At 38.0% G+C, this 21,899-nt stretch overlaps 1 protein-coding gene across 3 annotated transcripts in view; it reads right to left on the bottom strand.

Annotated features, from left to right (window-relative positions):
• Nucleotides 1-21,899, bottom strand: part of ARHGEF28 (Rho guanine nucleotide exchange factor 28) — a 319,351-nt gene that overhangs the window by 183,883 nt on the left and 113,569 nt on the right. For all 3 annotated transcript variants that reach the window (XM_017527640.2, XM_017527638.2, XM_017527639.2), the window contains exons 3-4: nucleotides 10,845-10,992; nucleotides 7,621-7,914 (exon numbers count right to left, since the gene is read on the bottom strand). In XM_017527640.2, the coding sequence (XP_017383129.1) occupies nucleotides 7,621-7,914; nucleotides 10,845-10,992 (442 nt within the window). The remainder of the gene's footprint in view (nucleotides 1-7,620; nucleotides 7,915-10,844; nucleotides 10,993-21,899) is intronic.

The following is a 21,899-nucleotide window of genomic DNA, read 5'->3' as shown; positions in this document are numbered from 1 at the left end:
TCTCTGCTCCAGTGTAAGGGCCATTGCTGCCAGACAAATAAAGGAAGAGTTTAAGCTGCTGTTTCTTACTTAACGTGTAGTACCTAAAACAGAGAATGTGCTCAATAAGAGTTTACCTACTTAAACTGTAAAGTAAATTCAAATCATTGGAGGGAGAGGAGTCCTTTTCCTTAGAAGTTTAATTCTATATTGAATTCTTTACTGCCAGAAAACATATTCCTCAAAAATTAAAACTACAAAAGGAATGTAAGACAAAGAAGACATTTTAAAATTAAGAATTTAAAACTTCACAAGTAATATACATATATATAGCTAAGGATTGTAAAACACTTTTATTGATTTACCATCATAACAAGTGCCATAGGATCTCAAGAACATTCTCTCCATCCCTAGTGTTCATCCAGTGGGTTACCTTAGCAACAGATGACATTTCAAGCTACCAGCTTAAAATGTCAGAAAAGGTACGGAGATGTTTGTCCCATTAGATACTATCAGCAGTGACAGAAGGCTAGACAGCAAGACTGTGTACCAACCCCTTAAAAAATGTCAAGATTTCCAAGAGAAACATACAAAACCCCAGAATCAGTTGTTACTCATAATGTATTAATTTCAAAACATAAAATACTGGAAACTTGTATTTTGTAATAAATCTGTCCTTGACGGGTTTCCTACCCACTGATGTTTCAGCTGATGTTATTTCAAACTTGTGTCCAGTACAAAGCTTTACAGCAGAGTAACAAAGCTGACATTTTACCTTGTCTGTAGGCCAGCAAGTAAGTCTTATAAATCAGTTTGCCCTTCTCTGGTTAGTAGTCCTGGACGCAGTGCTGTCATCAGGCCAACCTACAGTGCCAGTTTCTGGGGCCTTGCTCTATTTTCTTTCTATATCTAAGGCCAGCAGACAGGATTCAAAGATAAAAACACAAGCCATGCTCCATTTCAATCATTAAACAAATCCTACTAGCTACAGGTCTCTTTTCTCTATTCAAAGAAAGAGAAGCATGTTTTTCTCTGTCAAACATTGCTAAGACACACATTCCCCTCTCCTGTTGCCTAGAAGGTTCAGGGTATGTGGCTTGAAGCAAGATGTGACTGTCACATAAAATGAGTAGTTCCCATCTACTCTTTCATAATAAAGTGTTAATTCCCACGTAATGGCTTTTCCTGCAGATGAGAAGCAATGTTAAAACTGCTTTTTAAACTTAAACAAACATCGAACAATCAAGACACATTTTAAGAACTGCTGGACCAAACACTTGCTGTTTCCCCAAAACCTATTGAAATTTTAAAAAATAATAAATTTAGGGGAAAAAAAGAACTGCTGGATACCCCAGCTCTTATAAACTTTCTTCTAAAGTCCTTTTGGGCCTCTGTATTTCTTTTCCTTTTCTTTCCATTATGTGTAAAGCATAGAAAAACAAACATTCTCCTTCTAAAGGTACTAATTTATGAAGACCCTATTAAGGCAAGAGCAGAGCATTATACTAACGACCCTTCTTCATAGTAAGAACATCCCATTACTTTACCTATACATTACACACATGGGCCATGACAAGGTTTTCTATATTTCCTTTAACTCACTACTAATTATGCTGTGACTTGTACAAATAAATAGTACTTGGATTTGTCCTTGACATTAATGAATCATTTCTCTAATTTCTGGGTTCAAGTTTAAATCTGTTGTGGTTGTTATAACTTTGTTGGTTTTATTTGCAAGTTAAGGAGTGTGCACTTAATCTAATTTTTGGAATGAATAATTAAAATATTAAATTCTCAAAGCCACCCTCAATGGGTCCTAATAGTTCCACCAATTGGTTTTTCTTTGGGGACAGCTCTCCAACCAACCACAGACCCACAGAATGAGAAGCTGGATCTTCTAAATACATCAGTGTGTTTAAGCCCTGTAGAAGAGTTCCAAAAGTTCAAATGGCTAACCTTAAATTTTTCTTTCACTCATAGAACCAATTATAAAGGCAGCAGAAAAGCTTAACTCTTTAAACTTGACAAAACAGTCTACCAGGTAACACTTTGTTTTGTTAAATATCTTAATATTTTTGCCCTGCAGATTCAATTCATGGTTGCATCTTTACAAAACCATGTTTGGCACTTTGGGAGGCCAAGGCGAGTGGATCACTTGAGGTCAGGAGTTCGAGACCAGCCTGGCCATTATGGTGAAACCCCATCTCTACTAAAAATACGAAAATTAGCCAGGCGTGGTGGCACACACCTGTAGTCCTAGCTACTCGGAAGGATGAGGCAGGAGAATCGTCTGAACCCAGGAGGCAGAGGTCACAGTGAGTTGAGATCATGCTGCTGTGTTCCAACTTGGGCAACAGAGTGAGACTTTGTCTCAAAAAATAAAAATAAAATAAAAGATAAACAGGTTTGGTTATATTTTTATGATTGATAAAACAAATAATCCATTTGTCCATAATGAGCAGAACTTCTGCCTGTTAGGAGACCTTTGATCATATGAACTACTTTTACCTAGGCAACTACAGAAGAGTCCAAGTTCATTTTTCAAAGTAATAGTAATTTACTCTGGCAAAAAATATCGAGTCTTCCAAATTGTTATATATTAGTCTATATGTGTAAACACATATGAGAAATATTCTTCATATGACTTTTTTTTAAAGGAAGTGGGCTTTATTTTTCTCTTAAATTAGAAAACCTAACCAGGACAAGCTCAACCTACTCCATAGGTTAGGAGAAAAGTGACTATGTTCACAGGAACGATGCCATCTGTCTTTGGAGATGCCATTTGTAGTACCCTTGGGTTCTTTACCCACATGGCAGCCCCTCACTGGTGATGGCAAGCTTGGTGCCTGCCAGCCATGTCAAGCTACTGGGAACTTGTGAAGGGAGGTAGTTTGATGGAGCAGGAAGGTGCAGGGCTTTCAACTCCAAAGTCATCTGAGCATCAGCACATAAAACATTAGAATATGTTATGCCAGTTAACCTAACTGTCAAAATTATACAAATCTCTGAGAAAAGATTTCTGCCCAAAAAGCAAACAAGCAAAAAAACCCAGAACAAAAAAATAATAAATTGTGAGATGCTGTTGGATAATTATATTACTATTCAACGCTTTACTACAAATTTGGGCTTCTGAGACCCTGCACAAGCCTCTATTATGAATGCTATTTCATAAAAGGAATGGGCTTAATTTTTATGAGCTGGAAATCCAATTTTATTTATGGTCTAAAATTAAATAAAATCTGGGATATTTCCTTTCCTCGAACACATAATGAAGTTGCATTGTGACTAATGATGGGTAAGACACAGGGCTGAAAAAAGACTCTGCTTTTCATTATGAGATCCACGCTCCACTCAGACTCTGGCCTTTTTCCAGGTTCCCAGTCCTTCCTGATAACTCTCAATGATTGACAAGGGGGAAAAAATGAGAAGTTTATTATAAAATACAAGAAATACAGTAATGTGTCACAGTAAGCTTTTGATCACTCTTACAAGACAAAGTCATTACAGAAATCAATGGATACTCATTTAGTAAAATCTATTTATATTTGGAGAAATAATAAATAAATAAACACAAAGAATCTTTAATAAGTGTGAACGATGAGCATTAAAATAATTTTTGGTAAGTACTGGAAGAAATAATTACTAGGAAAGAAATTGTTTTCCACCTGTGATGCCACTGCCACTAATACATTATAACTCCTAGTGGGACCTATGTCACAGTTTATTTCTCACTTCATTATAATAAATTATCTACCTCAAGATAAGCAATACAAATAAAATATGTATACTAAAATAGATGTATAAGCACATAAGAGTTTTTAAACTGATTAGATTAAAACTGTATTAAATTAAAAGTACAATGAAAAAGAAATCCAAAACAGTTCAAGATTAGCAGAACCCCACCAAATAATTATGAATAGGCAATGAGCCAAAATACAGCCATAGAGTATACATGTGCATTGTAAGAACCTAATATAACCCAGCTCATCTAGGGCATCAATGTTAGTCCTTCACCAAATGCTCGTGTTTATTCCCAACCATAAAATGATTAATCTGTGTCCAAGTACTTGGTTTAGTAAATACAATAAAAATTCCATGTTTCCTTTCTATCTAGTATCTAATACAATTTCTAAAGTACAAAATTAAAACTGACACAGAAGGATTTATATTTCAATCTATTCATCTAAATGCCCAATTTGTTTTTTTTAAACTGGAATAATTTCAACAGAAATGTCCTGATAAATACATCTGTTAAAACCTACCAATCTAAAATGAGCCATTATCCATATATGAGCCCTTACATATCTACATAACAGAATTGAAGTGTGAACAGGCAGATACAAGGATTTAAACACACAGTAGGCCGAATCAGATCTCATAAGATGGTCATGAACCTGAGAGTAAAATTTAGCTTCAAACATGAGCATGGACCCTGTAGCTTGCCACTGAGGTTGTAGAGAAGCTGCACTACAAGTCCAGGCTGCAGACAATGTTACCTCAAATACCATAAACTGCCTTTAGAGAAAGTCTAGAAACATTCCTAGAAATTGTCAAGGAATTGTTTACAATGCCAGGATTTTATACTTTGCCTTTAGCTTCATTTGTCCAAACCAATTGTATTTGCTTTCTATCTATGCACATACAAGTGCATATAACACACTCTATATATGAAAATGTATTTACATGCACATACCAACATCCCCTTTTACTGAGAACTTAATATGTTCAGATACTGTTCCAGAGGTCTTACCATACATTATCTAATTTAACCATCACAACCAGCCAAGAAAGCAGCTACTATGCCTTATTTTAGGAATTGAAAAGGTGCAGCACCAGAACTAAAATAACATGCCCAGGCCTCATAGCCAGGAGGTAATAAGGTCAGTATCTGAACCTGGCTCCACAACACACAGTCTGTCTTAACAACTAGGACACTAGAATAGAAAAGTGTTTTACCATGAAAAAAAACCGCTCAAGTTTTTGTCTCATGAAAATATATATATCATATATAAATACTGGCAGAGGGGTCAGAAAGGACCTCCAGGTGACATAAATCTATCCATTATAAAGATATGGATAAATCAAAGGCCGCAACAGCTAAAAAGCTTGGTAAACAAGAATGTATTTCCAAATAACAAGGGAAATGGCAATAAGATGACTCTTGACAACTTGGAGTTTAGCTCAGTGTTCTCCAAACTTATTTTTTTAGGTACCTCTACCAGCAAAAATAAATTTGACCAGACATGCCCAGAATGGAAAATTGTATGCATGTATTATTGCCATCCATGTATTAAATACTAGAGAGTATTAACATACTTCTAAATATCAGCATGAAAAATAAATATGGCATGTGGGTAACATGAATTCCATTTTGGAGACCTTTAGTTTAAGCTATTTGTGGGCAGTTATGTGGTTCCATGACTTTCAACAATTTGTAATTTCTTAGAGGTGCAAATTAAACCACTGCAGGCACCAAGCTACTGTGCTGAGAGACTTGTCAGCCTGTGGAGGAGCTCCGGGACTGACCTGCATCTGCCCCTGCATGAGGCTGTGATGCTCGTCCTTACTCATGGGCTTCAGTGCACCAAGTGAGAAATCCTGAAACCTTTGTGGCTTTGTCAAATGGATCCATTCTTTAAAAAAAAAAAAAAAAAAAAAAAAACACCACCTTCCAAGATTACAGTTAGGAACCTTTTTAAAGATCCAAGAGGCTTAAGAAAATGAAGTTTCTTAGCCAGAAAACATTATATGTATATAATATTTAGATATAGACAATATATATCATAGATACATAAATCTATGTATACTATATATTAATATAGATTTATATGTCATCTATCACTTACATATGTGAGATAGAAAGGGCATATCTCGAGACGATCAAGTATTACTACTGCAATTCTCCTGTATATAAGGGCTTAGCACATAGAAAGAGTTCAAGAAGTATTTGTTGAGCCAGGCACCTATAATCCCAGCTACTGGGGAGGCCAAGGTGGTGGGAGGATCGCTTGAGGCCAGGTGTTTGAGACTAGCCTGAGAAATGCAGCAAGATCCTGTCTCAAAAAAAAAAAAAAAATTTTTTTTTTTTAATTAGCCAGGCATGTGACACACACCTGTAATCTTAGATACCCGGGAAGCTGAGGAAGGAGAATCACATGAGCTCAAGAGTTTGAGGTTGCAGTGAGCTATGATTGTGCCACCACACTCCAGCCTAGGGAACAGAGAGAGATGACCCTGTCTAAAAAAAAAATTTTTAAAGAATTTGTTCAATGAATCGATGGTATATGCTAAGACTTTCAAGTACCATCATTGCAACTTCCCCTTATATTTCATATCTCTTTGCTGAGTCCTTGGAGATAACAGTGAGCAGAACAAACACAACCCACACCCTGAGGGAGCCCACTCCATACATATCAATCAGCAACCACACAGCAGAGTGCAGCACACAGGATTCAGGGATGGCTCAGTGCTGGACTACACTTGTGATTTCCCTCACTCAAGGTCTTAAAAACAAGAGACATCATTAAGTGCCTAGGAGAGTTTTAGTGTGACCCTGATTAAATGGAAGAAACAGAGATCCTCTCTGATTGTGACTTATAACCTTAAAATTCTGTTTATAAAACTCACACCCCTTTACCTAGAGTAGTGGATTTAATCTCATCCATGATCAAATTTAAGCCAACCTGAAACTTATAACTAGAATTTATCAGGAAGCAGAAACTCTCAAAAATAGCATCATCTGATCACAAAGCTAAGGTCACAGGAAGAATACAAAAAACAGCAATAATATACGTTGTATTCAATAAATTACAAAACAACATCTGTGTATTTCCAATAAAATTATATAACTTGTAATCACCAATAAAAAGTATCTATTGGCTGGACATGTTGGCTCACGCCTGTAATCCCAGCACTTTGGAAGACTGAGGTAGAAGAGTCACTGAAGTCAGAAATTCAAGATCAGCCTGAGTAAAACAGTGAGACCCTATCTCTCAAAAATAAGATTTTTTTTTTTCATTTTTAAAAAGCATCTATTGATCAGTTTAGCCTCATGTCTTGTATGGGCCTATATATAACATCTATAGCCCTGTTCACACACAGATTCCAAATACTTGGTATTCAGAGTCCATTTGGTCTTTTGTACTTCAAAAACTAGTACAAATGTAACACAAACGCTCTCAGTGACACTGACATTTTCAAAGATGTCAACGCATTGGTTATTTTTCCCATGTGATCACATGTCGTCTAAGTGTTTCACAGAGTTGGTGACATTATCTTTCTTGTCCAATGACCCTACCTATTTGGAAACAGGGCAGCAATGTCCCCTTCTCACAGCAAGAAAACTTGCCAAGAGAAGTGGACCCATAGCCCAGAGCAGCTGGCTCAAGAGCATACCATAAAGAAAGTCTTTCCTGGCTTGAGACAAGGCTCTTCATTTACACCAAACCTCCTGGCACACAGTCACATAAACCAGTCCAGAGATGAGTGGCTCAGGACCTCAGGGAACCCCTCCATATCAGAGCAAAGTTCAGGTACAAAGTGGGCAGGAAAACCTGCCCAGGGGAACAGACAGTATAGTGTAAGAAACATTCTGAACTTGACATACAGAAGAGATATCTGAGTTTTCTGGTGATGACCCACCTTCAAGTGAAGAACTTCCCAACAGAGTCCACTCTAGAGGCAATTCCAGATGGGTCAGAGCCAGCACGAGCTCCTCATCCAAGGCAGGCAGCGCTTCCGCCTTCAAGGCAAATGGGGTCAGCAGGGTCTGGTGGCTGCTGGCTGTGAGGCGATCGGTCTGCATCACCAGCAGACGAGCCAGCCTGCAAGCCATGTTGTCCACATAGGTCATTGAGCCGGAGCCCATGGTCACCGGAGAGTAGCCTTCTGAGCAGAGGCACACAGACACCAACACAGTCTCCTGAAGCCCATGGCCTAGACAACAAGACAGTGAACAGTTCACCCCAAGTCTGTAGGAGACGCTTTCACAGGGGTCCAATGTGCTAGGTCCACCACAGAACTTAAGCAGATAACACACTCCAGGAGAACAAGGCAGAAAGGAAAGCTAGCCGGCTACCCTTATACACTGCCAGGCCTGTGGGCCAAACTAATGCTGACTGCATCTTCTTTCAGTAACTCCTGATTTTAAAATGCACCTTTACGAGCTCTGAGCATTTGAGCATCTATTCTCCTGTCTTTACCAAACACTGCTATTCAGCATTCCTTTAACCTTTTGCTTCCTCCCCAACCTCTGAATTTGTGTTTGTCAGATGACAAGTCCTTTGCTCTCTTCCACTCTGCTGTTTCGTCCTGAGTCATATATTTTTACATATTTATTTAAGTGAAAGGTTTGTAAGATAGCATCACACAATTACACGTTTGCCCTAATTCCACAGTGCTCCTTTGAATGTGAGTTGAGGTGCGTGAAGACTACTGAAGAGAAAACAAAAGTGAAAATACATATCCATATCTATGTGTGTGTGGTGTTGGTATTCACTGCCCCGTCTTCTGATAACAGTGTCTCTGTCTTGTAGGTGTTCTCAGTATTTCTCCTGAGAGTGGTCACCAAATCCTGCTGTTTTGCCCTCCCTTCACTTTCTCTTCTTTGCCCCACTCTTATTTTGCCAGGGCTGGGAAGCTCTTACATGCTGCCCTTGGCAGGATTTTCAGGAGTTGGTGGCACCAAATCACTGTGATTACGATAATCATGACTGGACTGAGAAAAGTTATTCAGCTACCGCTGGTCCATAGCACCCTGTTGCCCCCAAACAGCTAATGAGTACTAGTCATTCCTCCTGTGCCTTATTCTCTAAAGACTTTTCCTAGAGGCTGTGCAGCTAGGGGTCCAAAAAACAAGAGCATCCCAAGTTTACTAAAAGAGAACTACTGTCACTTTGTCATTGACTCTTTGTAAGTGGTCTCATGGTACAGGCACAGAATGCACCTACCTCCCACCAGACTAAACATACCCAGTAAATATTAAATAAATCTGTGTTACAGATTTTTGAAAGGTTGCCCCGGTAAAGCTGTCACCAGGGAAATTTAAGGTTCAGAAATAGAAACTGTCACCTGCCTCTAGAAATTCTGTGTTAAAATGAAGGTAAGAAACCTCACTTTTAAGTAGACCACAATATAAACAAAAGAGTTTATTCTCTTCCTGCTAAGGAAGGAGGAGAGTCACCACCACATGCAAGTAAAGAAAAAGATAAAACGTTTTAAAAATAGGAGTGGCACTTTAGTTATTTTTTATCCTTTCTCCATAAGGGCTTGAGGAAGGAGAAAACCAAGAAAAGAGGGGGAAACTAAAGGCAGGGAAAACATTTGCTAGAGCAAAAGGGCAGAGGGAAAGCAACCAACAGCCCAAGTAACTATGTACCATTAATTAGGTTTGTTTTTGTTTTTGTTTTGAGATGGAGTTTTGTTCTGTCTCCCAGCCTGGAGTGCCCTGACACAATCTTGGCTCACTGAAACTTCTGCCTCCCAGGTCCAAGGAATTCTCCTGCCTCAGCCTCCCAAGTAACTGGGACTACAGGTGCTGGGCACCATACTTGGCTAATTTTTATATTTTTAATAGAGACAGGGTTTCCCCATGTTGGCCAGGCTGGTCTTGAACTCCTGACCTCAGGTGATCTGCCCGCCTCGGCCTCCCATTGTGCTGGGATTACAAGCATGAGCTGCCATGCCTGTAATTCAGTTTGATTGTTTTAATTCAGTTTGATTGGTTTTTTTTCTTCTAACGATGAAGTTTTACTGGGCTAAAGAGAGAAGTGCTTAAACTTGCCAATGGTCTCAGAAATTGGACAACAGATTAATTAAGTGACCAAGATGAGGCAGAGCTGAGAGGTATCTGTACTTCTCTACAATTCTGTGTCTGTGTTGTTTGCATGTTCACTGGCTACCTTCTTCCCACATGTGGCAGATATATTACAGAAGCACTTAGGAACATACTCCTTTAAAAATGATCTCAATCTGAACTCTAAGAAAAATTAAAGATGATACAAATTAAAAGGGCCTGAAAGACCCACAGTTAAGAAAAACCAACCAATCAATAAAAAGAATTTTAAAACAGCCCCCCTGTTCTGTAGGTAATAACATTCTAATTCCACCATTAGGTTAAAGCCTGATGACTCTTAAATGCATAACCCACATACCAATAAAAATATAAAACAAGTATATTGAGAAAGGCTATTAGCTTATCACAATATATAAACAGGATATATTAATTTTGTCATCTATCAAGAAGACAACTGGGGAAATTACAGTTTTCAAAATGTAAGCATTTTGATGATGGAGAGAGAAAGTTCTGGAGCCAGAGATCCCCCAAGGAGGATTCTGGATGGACAGGGCATCAAGGAAAAATCTCAGTAACCAAAGGGAGCAAGCAGAGGTGAGGCAGACCCATGGCTGTCAGGCTGCCCACAGAAGAATGAGGAAGAGAGAATGAAGATAAACTTTGTCAATGTCAGTTCTGCCAGAGCCAACCCTAGCAATGGGTCTGAGGTTACAGGAAGTGATTAGGAGGTAATAGTCAATAGAGAGTGTTTCCTCTATTTGACTGCATCCAAAGCACACCCAACCATAAAAGTTGGGTGCAGTCAGTAGGATAGGTCTGCCTGGTCTAAGTCAAGACTCCTAATGAAGCAGCAGACAGCTGGAGGAATCTCAGACATGAGTGTTCTTCCTAACATACGTACACACACACACACGCGCGCACACACACACACACACACACACACACACACACACTGTCCTGACCTTGCAGAACTGTTTTCTTTTTCTTCCTGGTTCTCTTCCTGGCCTACATCCCTGGAGGGAAGATATCTGCAGACCGATTTCCCAGCTGCACAACAAAGAAGACACCTCACCTGGGATGCTGGACTGGAGAACGTTATCCTCGATGCGCTCTGCAATCACAACATGTCTCTGATGAGATCCATCATAAGTAAAGTAAAACTCAGCATCTTCAGGAAGATACACATTTTTGTCAAACTTCGCATAGACTGTCATCTGCCCCTGAAAAATGAATAAGTCAGGGCATTGTCACACTTCCTTGTCCTGGCTCTAAGAAAGCACAATAAAAAGGGCCCGGGTCCATAACAGTGTCATTTTGTTATATTCACTTCATGTGGTTGAGTTCAAACAGCATGAGTTCTTCCTTCTAACAACAACACATCTAACATTACAGAAGATGCTTCCTGATATATTTAGGCATGGGTAGCAGAGCTGGTTTGTTCTGGTTTGTTTGGTGGTTTTTTTTTGTTTTTTGTTTTTGTTTTTTTTTTTTTTTGAGTCAGAGTGTCACTCTTGCTGTCCAGGCTAGAGTGCAATGGCACAATCTTGGCTTACTACAATTTCCGTCTCCAGGGTTCAAGCAATCTTCCTGCCTCAGCCTCCTAAGTAGCTGGGATTACAGGCATGGGCCACCACGCCCAGCTAATTTTGTATTTTAGTAGACAGGGGGTTTCTCCATATTAGCCAGGCTGGTCTTGAACTCCCAATCCCAGGTAATTGCCCACTTTGGCCTCTCAAAGTGCTGAGATTACAGGCATGAGCCACTGCACCTAGTATGTTCTCTTTTTAAAGTTAAAGAAATTCAGGGCACAGGAAAGAGTTTTTTATTTCTTTAAAATGTACTAGATGTGGGAATATAATACTTCATTTCCTTTTGCTTTTCAGAAATTATTTTTAGAGACAGGGTCTCACTATGTTGCCTAGGCTGGTTTCAAACGCCTGTGCTCAAGCAATCCTCCCACTTCAGCCTTCCTGGTAGCTGGGACTACAAGCACACGCCACCACACCCAGCAGTCTTTTACTCTGAATTTCTACCAGCTGAACACCATGGTTTATGTTAATTTTTATCCTGTACCTAAAATGCCGTTATTAGTACAAAAGGTCAAGATAATTATTCTTAGCTCTGGCCTTACCCAGTACCAGACTGTAGTCAGTTGTAAGAATCTTAAATATTTACAAACATTGCCAAATAAATAGGGCTACTCCCTCTCCCTTGCTATGCCATTTCCATTTGCTATTTGTCTTCTCTGAGGGATTTCCAAGTGCCCTTTCTCATCTGGCCTAGCCTCACACTTTCTCTTAAGAGCTTCTGGTTGGTACAAAGCCTGAAAAGTGCCTTGGTCCCAAGGAGAAGAGCTGCCACCTCAGGTCACCGAGGCATCCTCTGAGGACTAATGTCAAAGGAAGTGGGGCAGCAGGCTGGGGCTCTCGGGGTATATCGTCATTCTAAGGCTTTATGGAGGGGCTACAGCAGCCAGGTTGCACCCAGGGGAATGGCAGCTATGTTAGGGATTGCCAGGGCGTCTCCAGACCTCAGAGGCTTTGAGGGATTTGTACTATTCCCGACCCAAAACACAAAAAGGCAATACAAAGTGGGGCCTCCAGAGAGAAAGCGCATTCTGCCCAGCCTGTGGGAGTGGCGGGGAAATGGAAACCTGGAGGTGGAAAGGGTCGCCCACTTTGGAGGGCCTCCAGAGCTCAGCCCTGCATGGAGAAGCGTCTGGGCTTTTGTGTGCTTGCCCAACAAAACAAACCTGCTCGCCAAGATATCCTTACCCTGTGATAGAGGAGAAAATGAACAGAGAAAAGCCTACAGAGACTCCTTAGACATTTCATAGGACACTAAGATTTAAGCCAATCAGGATCAAAAACAAAATCAGTGCAGGATTTTCCAGTCGCCACATTAAATTCGTCAATTTAATCGAAATTTTTTATAATAAACAAAAGTGGTTTGCAACCTATCTCTCTCTCTCTCTCTCTCTCTCACACACACACACACACACACACACAGACACACACACACACACACACACACAGAGTTATCTGAAATTATGAACTGGTATAAATACAAGGCATGGAGTTCTGAAAAAAAAATCACTGGTTTGCAGTTGTGAATTGCCCTTTTACTGCATACAAGCATGCGTGTGTGTGAGCACACAGAAACGTAATCAATAGAAAAGCAACATGCCAAAAAAAAAAAAAAAAAAAAAAAAAAAAAAAAAAAAAAAAAAAAAAAAAAAAAGTACCATACAATAGCTTCCAAAAAAGTTCAGGAAGGAGATCTGAAAAGCAAAAAACAATAACAAATGTCCAACATGACTGAGAGAGGAAACTTAGACGAAATTCCACTTCCTAAAAGAGGAAGAACAGCTTGCTTTAGTCATGTTCCTGGTTGGTAAAGAGACTGTTAACTATCCACAGGCAGAATCTGACCTGACTTGTTCATGACTTTTTTAAAATAAAAAACAAATTACATAAACAGACCAAAAATTTTCACAGATCACAAGGATATCTAATCTGCATCTATTCAAAACAACGATCATATTACTATTTTATTTGGTTGGGGGAACAAGGACTACGATTTGTGAAAGTGTTTAATTGCAACCCTTTCCAATGCAATAGCCCACAACATTACAGTCTTATAGTTCATCACGCCTGCCTTTCAAGAACCATGCCATGCTTTACATTAGTAAAAGGATAACCAACAGCCATGTGAGAAATAAGACATGCCATTAAAGACAGATGTCCAGAAGTCCTAACACTCAGAAGAGATTCAGCAATAAAAAGAGTCTCTTATATGGTAGTCAGAAAAACATCAGAAAGACTCAGTTAAAGATGCTATGGGAGAAGACGGAGGTGATACAGAAACCAACAGAGAGACCCAATTAGACAGAAATGGATGGGCAGGAGAGGAAGACAAGGAAAGAAAATATGAAGATGAAATAACAAGAACATTTTCATTCAGAAAAGGTAGATAAAGCTCAAAGAAGGCAGATTTAGATAAAGCTACTTAGGAGATTAACAGGAAGAAAGGCCTTCTGAAAGAATATGCAAGTATACCTAAAATAGCCAACCACAGGTGGCAGGTTTTTTGGGTAAGAGTGAGATTTTTTCTAACCAGTGAGGCCACTGAAAATCTCCTACTCTTCTTAAAAGACCACTAATTTCATATACGGCAAAGATAAAATTCCAATGTATAGAATTCCAGAGTACCTCTTTCAGTTCCCCATCTGTATTCAATTGCATTCTTCATTTTAGGCAATTGAAAACTAGAAACTTTCCTAAATAAATGTGTTGTCATAAATATCAGAATCACTCTGCTTCTATATAGAAGCAATAGAGATGTGTTATCACCTTTCTATCAACTCACTATATCCAAAATTTAAAACACTCAAGTATGCCACTGAAATTTTGGGAAACAATAAGAAGCATGTTAGGCAAAATTATCTCCCCAAATTAATCAACAAGTGTACTCCAGTCAAAATCCATTTTTCAAATGAAACTCAACAAGCTTATTCTAAAGTTCGTCTGGAGGAGTAAATACACTAAAATCGAAACGATACTTTTGAGAGAGAATGTTTGGGCTGTCAAAACTTGCTCTACCACAAAGCAAAACATACAATAAAACCAGGGTCATTTAAACAGAGTAATAGTAGCGTAGAGACAGACAAGTGCAAAGTCCAAGGCAGACACATGTACCCATGGAAATTATGTGATATTAGGAGGCATTTCAAATCAGCAGGGAAGGAATGGGCAGTTCAATAAATGGTTTTAGAACAATAGCTATCCATTAGGAAAAACATGCTTTCTACTAAATGATTGAATTTCTAATTAATTCAATATCTAACATAAAAATCCATAAAAGCATAAAATTAGAAGACTGTTTAAAAGTTTTCCTTATTGACCATATAATAGCAATTAAAGGTATTTAGATTTCATCCATATTGACATGAGCCCAAAGTATCAACCCTTTTCATTTTTCCTATTCTCTTCCAGTCTTTATTCATATGCACAAGTAATTATTACAAGCTATACTCATGGCATAATATATTAATACATACTGGTGTGCTTTCTTCTCTCCCATCAAAAATATTTTTCCATGTTGTTACAATGTTTGGCACCCTTTTTAAATTGCATTCCACCAAGCATTTGATGTTCCATAATTCCATGATTACTTAAATATTCATCTATGGTTCATTAACTGTACTTCTGATTTTTAACATTTTAAACAACTCTTGATAAACATTTTTAAGTACATTTTTTATCTTTTAAGTTACTATTTTAGAATAAAATTCCAGAAGTACTTCCAAAAATATGAACAAATTGTCACAAATTGCTAAACTTCTTTCCAAAAATTTTGTATCAACTTTTATCACCACACGTGCTGGTTAAGAGTGTCATTTGCACCCCAACCTTGCCAAAACTATAATCTTTGGAATCATTTCCTATGTTAACAGATCATAAACAGCTCCTCACTGATTTCATTCATTTTTTTTTCCATTGCTGCTGAAATTTATTGCCCACTATTATAAAAGTCTATGTCAAATAACGCAAACATTGTTAATGGCCAAACCAAATTTCAATTTGAATAAATTAGTCTTCCCTCTTTTGTTTCATGTATGAATTCACCTATAAGCTTTGCCTTTGGCAGGTCAAAATTTCTAGCTTCCCAAGTGAACCAGTTGGAATCGGTGTCAGAATCATTCCCTTTCCCCACCAAATAGTGGTGTATCACCTCTTACCCAATCATGCCCAAATAAAAAATACTCAACAGTACTCGCATAAAACCTTAGAAGAACAAGTCACGTGACAAACAGGAATCGGGCCGGGCGCGGTGGCTCACGCCTGTAATCCCAGCACTTTGGGAGGCCGAGGCGGGTGGATCACGAGGTCAAGAGATCGAGGCCATCCTGGTCAACATGGTGAAACCCCGTCTCTACTAAAACTACAAAAAATTAGCTGGGCATGGTGGCGCGTGCCTGTAATCCCAGCTACTCAGGAGGCTGAGGCAGGAGAATTGCCTGAACCCAGGAGGCGGAGGTTGAGGTGAGCCGAGATTGCACCATTGCACTCCAGCCTGGGTAACAAGAGCGAAACTCCGTCTCAAAAAAAAAAAAAAAAAGAAAAACAGGAATCACAAATGTAGAGTAGAAAAGCTGAACTGACTATAATCATCCTAAATATAGTTTAATATAAATACACACAAAGAATCAGGTAAATTAAACTAGCATGTTTTACCATCAAGCACTCTCTAGAGAAATTCTACTTGTAAATCTCAATAATTTTCAAAGACCAAGCCTTCTGCTGAAATGCTGTGACATCTGTGGATTTCTTCCCAGAGAACCAAAAAGGTAGCAAATGTTTTTGCCACTTTAAACTATCTCATCCAACTTTCCTATTCCTTTCCAAACGGTATTTAAAGTGGAAATGGTTGTTGACACTAGTTTGCATGCTCTAAAGATTGTTTTCATTAATCTATGTCTCTAATACTCTGAGTAACTGAGTGGCTGTATTAGTCTAATTGCTGGGTATTCTTGCACTAATGTTTCTCTCCCTTCCTCCTTTCCTTCTCTCCCACTATAAACAATGCATCTGTATATAATTACACTTGGTTAAGAACAATGCTATTTGCTGAACAACACCTTAACTCTCTGGTTTCTTAAATATACAGCATGAGTGGGCAATGAACAAATAGTGTATTTATTTTCAAATTATGACAATGAGAAAAAAGGATACACCTTTTTATAGTGGTGTTTCTTCACCAAGGGAAGAATCTGAATATTGAGAACCTCTGAAAATTATTAGCGAAACTGGTTTTTGGTTTGTGTATATATGTCCATTTTCTGAGGAAAGGTTTATGGCTTTCATCATAGTCTCAAAGGCCTCTAAATATTCAAAAGTTTCTGAACTCTAGCTTCTATAGTAACATGCAAAAATGGCAAGCTAATAAATGCTTTTCTATGGTAATGGTCACCTTTTTGAAAGAAGACATAAACTGTCTTCTAATGGATTCTAGTATTATACACAGCCTTTATATGGGATGATTTAGGGAAAAAAGCATAATAAAGGTAAATATAAGTTGACTATTAAATATTATAATCAATGTTTACTAATACATGAAAACCATTATGTTCCATATAGTGCTAAGTGAACTATAAAATTTGTTTTCAATATTTGAAACTTGTCTTCTTTACGATAAAAACATTCTACATAGAACCTTTCCTGTCAAACACAGTGCACTGAACTTTGTAAGATCCTTGAAAAGTTAAAAGAAAAAAAAGGATACGTTGTTATTACCATCTTATAGGTAAGTAAATACAAGTACAGGTACTACTGCTAACTAGCTCAGGATCCCAGAGCCAGATGTGTAATATTCTTAATTTCTGCCCCAACCTCCAAGTTAGGTTATCCTCCTTACAGTTTCTCAAGTACAATAGCATATGTGGTACCAAAGGAAATGCTGTGGGTACAACCTATTTTATTTCAAATTACTGGTGTTTAGCTGAAGCAGTTCTTTAAAAGAAAGTGTGGAAAGGCAAATATTATTTCTTATATGTGTGTGCACATACATACACATATAAAATATTGATATATCTATATTCTTGTACATATTTTCTATGTGTACAACACATTACAATTTATACAGTGCTTTCTTGTGTGTTTTCTTGTATTGTTCCCACAATAATACCTGGGAGGTATTATTATGAACCTTGTTTATAAAAGAGAACATGAAAATATTAGGTCTAGTGAGCAGCAGAGCCAGAAATCAAACTACATATTTCTGTGCCAGGCTCAGTACATTTTCTCCCCACTGTATTAGTGAACGAACAGCAAATGCCCAAATATTGAGTGACTTATCTACAGCTTTCCATTTAACGCCATCCTTGCTTTATGTATTTAATATAGGAGTTCTCATCCTGAAATCTATAGATACATATGGTGAGGGGGAAATGTTCCTTAATCCTCTGGAAAATATATGCAACAGTTTTAGGCATTTATTTGGGGAATCTGTCTATCAGTCACAGATTCTGAGAAGGGTACACAAAGAACATGTGAATCAAAAACCTTAAGAACCACTGATTTAAAACATGTTTAAAAACGTCTGACTTTTACATAGGTTAAAATATCAACATTATTCATATTTATTGTCCCAGTTACGTAAATACAAATTGGTTAAATTCAGGGGGAAATATCAGAATGCCATTTTTTTAAAGGAAGATTAACTAAAATAACTTAAAAGAATTATAAGACATTTTTTCAGAAATAGCCTTTTGAGTAGGCGTCCATCTCCAGATAGGACAAAATAGACCACAGCAGGCCCACAGACCTGCTGAAAACAACTAGGAATAACAAAGGCTGGCAAATAAAAAGTCATGGGAACAATGAGGAGAAAAATGTAACAAAATTCCAGAGAGGAGAGCCACTCAGAGAAGTAATGGAAGCCAAAAGACAATTGAGTAATATCTGTAAAGGGATGAAAGAAAATTCCACATCTAACAGAAATATCATTAAAAATGAAACTGAAATTAAAATGTTTAAGACAAATACTGAGAGAATTCAGTCCCAACAGACCAGCACTGAAAGAAATACTGAAGGAAATTATTCGAGAAGAAATAAAATGATCTCAAACAGAAACATGGAAATGCAGGAAAAAATTGGGAATAGTAAGTAGGTAATGATGTGAATAGGTATAATTAATATCAAATATATAAGAAAATGTTTTACAAAATATTATAATGTCATGGAGTTTAAAATATTTGTAGAACTACAATATATGACAACAATAATGTAAAAGGTAGATGGAGTTAAAGTATCTAGCCATATTAGGAAATTGCCAAAAGTACTTTTATTATATTTATAATAATATTAAATATACATATTTTGACTTGAGAGTAGCCACCAAAAAAATGTATAATAAGTTATAGAAAGGAAAATTAAATAAAAATAGTTGATTAATCAAAAAGAAAATAAGACAGGAGAAGCAAAAAATATAAAATTAAAACGTGTACAAATAGTTATATGTAGATATAAATCCAACTGTATCAGCAATTATATTAAATGTACATAGACTACTCAAAATAGTACACCAAATCTGCTAGTATGGATTTTTCAAATCCAAAAACAATAACAATACCTAGACACTGCCAACAAGAGGCATACTTTAAAAATAACACAGAAAGCTTAAAAGTAAAAAGACATACCACATAAAGCTAACCAAGAAAAAGCTAGCACAGACAAAATAGATTTTAAAGCAATACATATTACTAGGGAAAGAGAAATGTTTCATCATAGTTTAATGAAGTCAGTTGAATAAGATAATATCATCATATTAAATTGTATGACCCTAATAACACATCTTCAAAAGATACAAAGCAAAAGTTAATAAATCCAATAGAATAGACACATTCACCATCACAGTGGGAGACTTTAACATGCCTCTTTCAATAGCTAATAGAACTAGTAAGCAAAAAATTGACAAGGTTATCAAAGATCCAAATTACACAACTAAAATCACTTATCCAAAGAAATAATTACCATAAATTAAATACACATATTAATATTTGTAAAAGATACTCATTATTCTAACCTCTGCATAAAACACAATTCAAAAAATATAAACACATAGGCTGGGCGTGGTAGCTCATGCCTGTAATCCCAGGGAGGTCGAGGCTGGTAGATCACTTGAAGTCAGGAGTCGGAGACCAGCCTGGCCAACATAGTGAAACGCCATCTCTACTAAAAATACAAAAAATTAGCTTGGCATCGTGGCACACACCTATAATCCCAGCTATTCAGGAGACTGAGAAAGGAGAATCACTTGAACTCAGGAGGCAGAGGTTGCAGTCAGCTGAGATCATGCCATTGCACTCTAGCCTGGGCAGCAGAGTAAGACTTTTAAAAGAAAAGTCTTTTAAAAACTCAAAAAAAAAGATTCAAAAAAGAAATATATGTGTGTGTGTGTGTGTGTGTGTGTCTGTGTGTCTGTGTCTGTGTAGACACAGACACACAGATTTAAAATCTAGATGACTTAATCCTTGATGGAATGATTCACCACTATCGAAATTGCCCTTGTTTCTGTAACACAGCACAACTGAGTAAAAGACATTTCATAACAGAGGTCAGCAAATGACTCCAGATCCCTCAAGACCAGAGGCAGACTTTATAAAGCCCCTTAGCTTGCTTCCTTTTCAAATCCCTAACTTACAGATTCCATGGAAACAGAGAACTCCTGCTAAGTAAAAACAAATAATCTGGCACTTTAAGCAGCAGATCATAGTGGGAAATGTACTGGTTTGGATACAAGAAAAAGTATAATCGCTCTTGCATTATTCTGATAATCTTTGAGGAATAAAGGCCCTATACTGATCCCAAAATCACCAACTATATAAACCAAGAAGGAAGCAAAATGCAGTTTAGCAGTTAGACACAAGTTGGGATTTTAATCAATAATCCACTAGCATCACTGGGAGAGCAACCTGCCCTACCCCATATTGATAAAAATTTAGTAACTCCATTAAGAGTGAGTATGGTCCAGCTCTGTTCTATACCTGACAGACACACCTGGGCCATGGAATACTTCAGTATAAATATAGACAAAGCTGACAACACGTTCAGAGGAAAAGGACAAGATGCCAAAGGGATGCAAAAACCATGCTGTCATGTAAGGAACAATGGAAGGAACTGGGACTGTTTTGCTAAAGAAGGGACGACTCATGAGTAAACAGTCACCACTGCAAATATCTGAGGGGCTGTCATGCAGACAAGGGATTAGACATGTTCCGCAGGCCCCAAGGGAAGAGCACAAAACAATACAGGGAAGGACAGGCGACAAGAGTTCAGCTCCACAGGGAGAGCCCTCTAAGGATCAGACATGCCCAAAGACGACAAGGACCGCTTCAGCTTAGGAGGAACAAGCACTACCAGGAGAAGGGGTGTTTTGTTTGTTTTTCTGTTTTGCTAATTTGGTCTGAGAGAGAATGAGGCTAGAGAGCTTAAAGAACTCTCTAATCTTTAGTGTCTAGCATCTATAATATCTGGTATATAATTCTAGATTAATTGCTTCAATATTTCTTTAAAAGGGTGGGTCTAGATAAGTGGATTTGGCTTTTGGGGGGTTTCTCTTTGGTTTTTGCTTTTTTTTTTTTTTGAGATAGGTTCTCACTCTATCACCCAGGCTGGAATGCAGGGGCATAGTCATAGCTCACTGCAGCCTCAAATCCCTAGGCTCAAGGGATCCTCCCACCTCAGCCTCCTGAGTAGCTAGGACTATGCACCACCACCACTCCACACCTAGCTAATTTTTTTTTTTTTTTTTTGGTAGAGACAAAGTCTTATTATGTTGTCCAGGCTGATAGTGAACTCCTGGCCTCAAATGATCCTCCCTTCTCAACCTCCCAAAGCGCTGGAATTACAGACATGAGCCACCACACCCAGCCCCAGGTTTGTTTCTTATTTTTTATTTTATTTATTTATATTTTTGAAACAGAACTTTGCTCAGTTGCCTAGACTGGAGAGCAGTGGCATGATCACGGCTCGCCACAACCATGGCCTCCTGGGCCCAAGTGATCCTCCCACCTCAGTCTCCTGTGGCACTGGAACTACAGACACACACCACCACGCCCAGCTAATTTTTTTGGTAGAGACACAGTTTTGCCTGTTGTACAGGCTGGTCCCGAATTCCTGGGCTCAAGCAATCTGCCCGCTTCTGCCTCCTTAAGTGCTAGGATTATAGACGTGAGCCACTGTGTCCAGCCCTAGGTTTGTTTTCCAATTTCTCCCTTATATTTTTGCTTTGGCTTATTTCTCAAGTTCCTTGGATTTATGCTTAGTTTATTTTTATTCTCTGTATTAATGTTGTTTTCAAACTGAGATCAGGGGAACCCTAAGTTGTAATGGGAGGATATTGGGAGTTCATAAACATTCCATTTAAATTTCATTTGGGAAATATGTTTCCAATTAGTATTAAACCTAAAAGGATTGTCATCCACTTAAATTTATTATTTACCAAGTTTTAAGACACTGGAGAGGACCTGAACTGCCAAGTTAAGTCATTTTTCCACCAAATTGACAAATGCAATAAACTGAAAGAACACTTTTATAATAATAAAGGTTTCTCAAGCTTACATATT

This window comes from Cebus imitator, unplaced genomic scaffold (assembly GCF_001604975.1).
Source record: "Cebus imitator isolate Cc_AM_T3 unplaced genomic scaffold, Cebus_imitator-1.0 Scaffold50, whole genome shotgun sequence".
Taxonomy (NCBI): Eukaryota; Metazoa; Chordata; class Mammalia; order Primates; family Cebidae; genus Cebus; species Cebus imitator.
The sequence above is the reverse complement of the archived record's forward strand: the minus strand, read 5'-3'. Positions and strand labels throughout refer to the sequence as shown.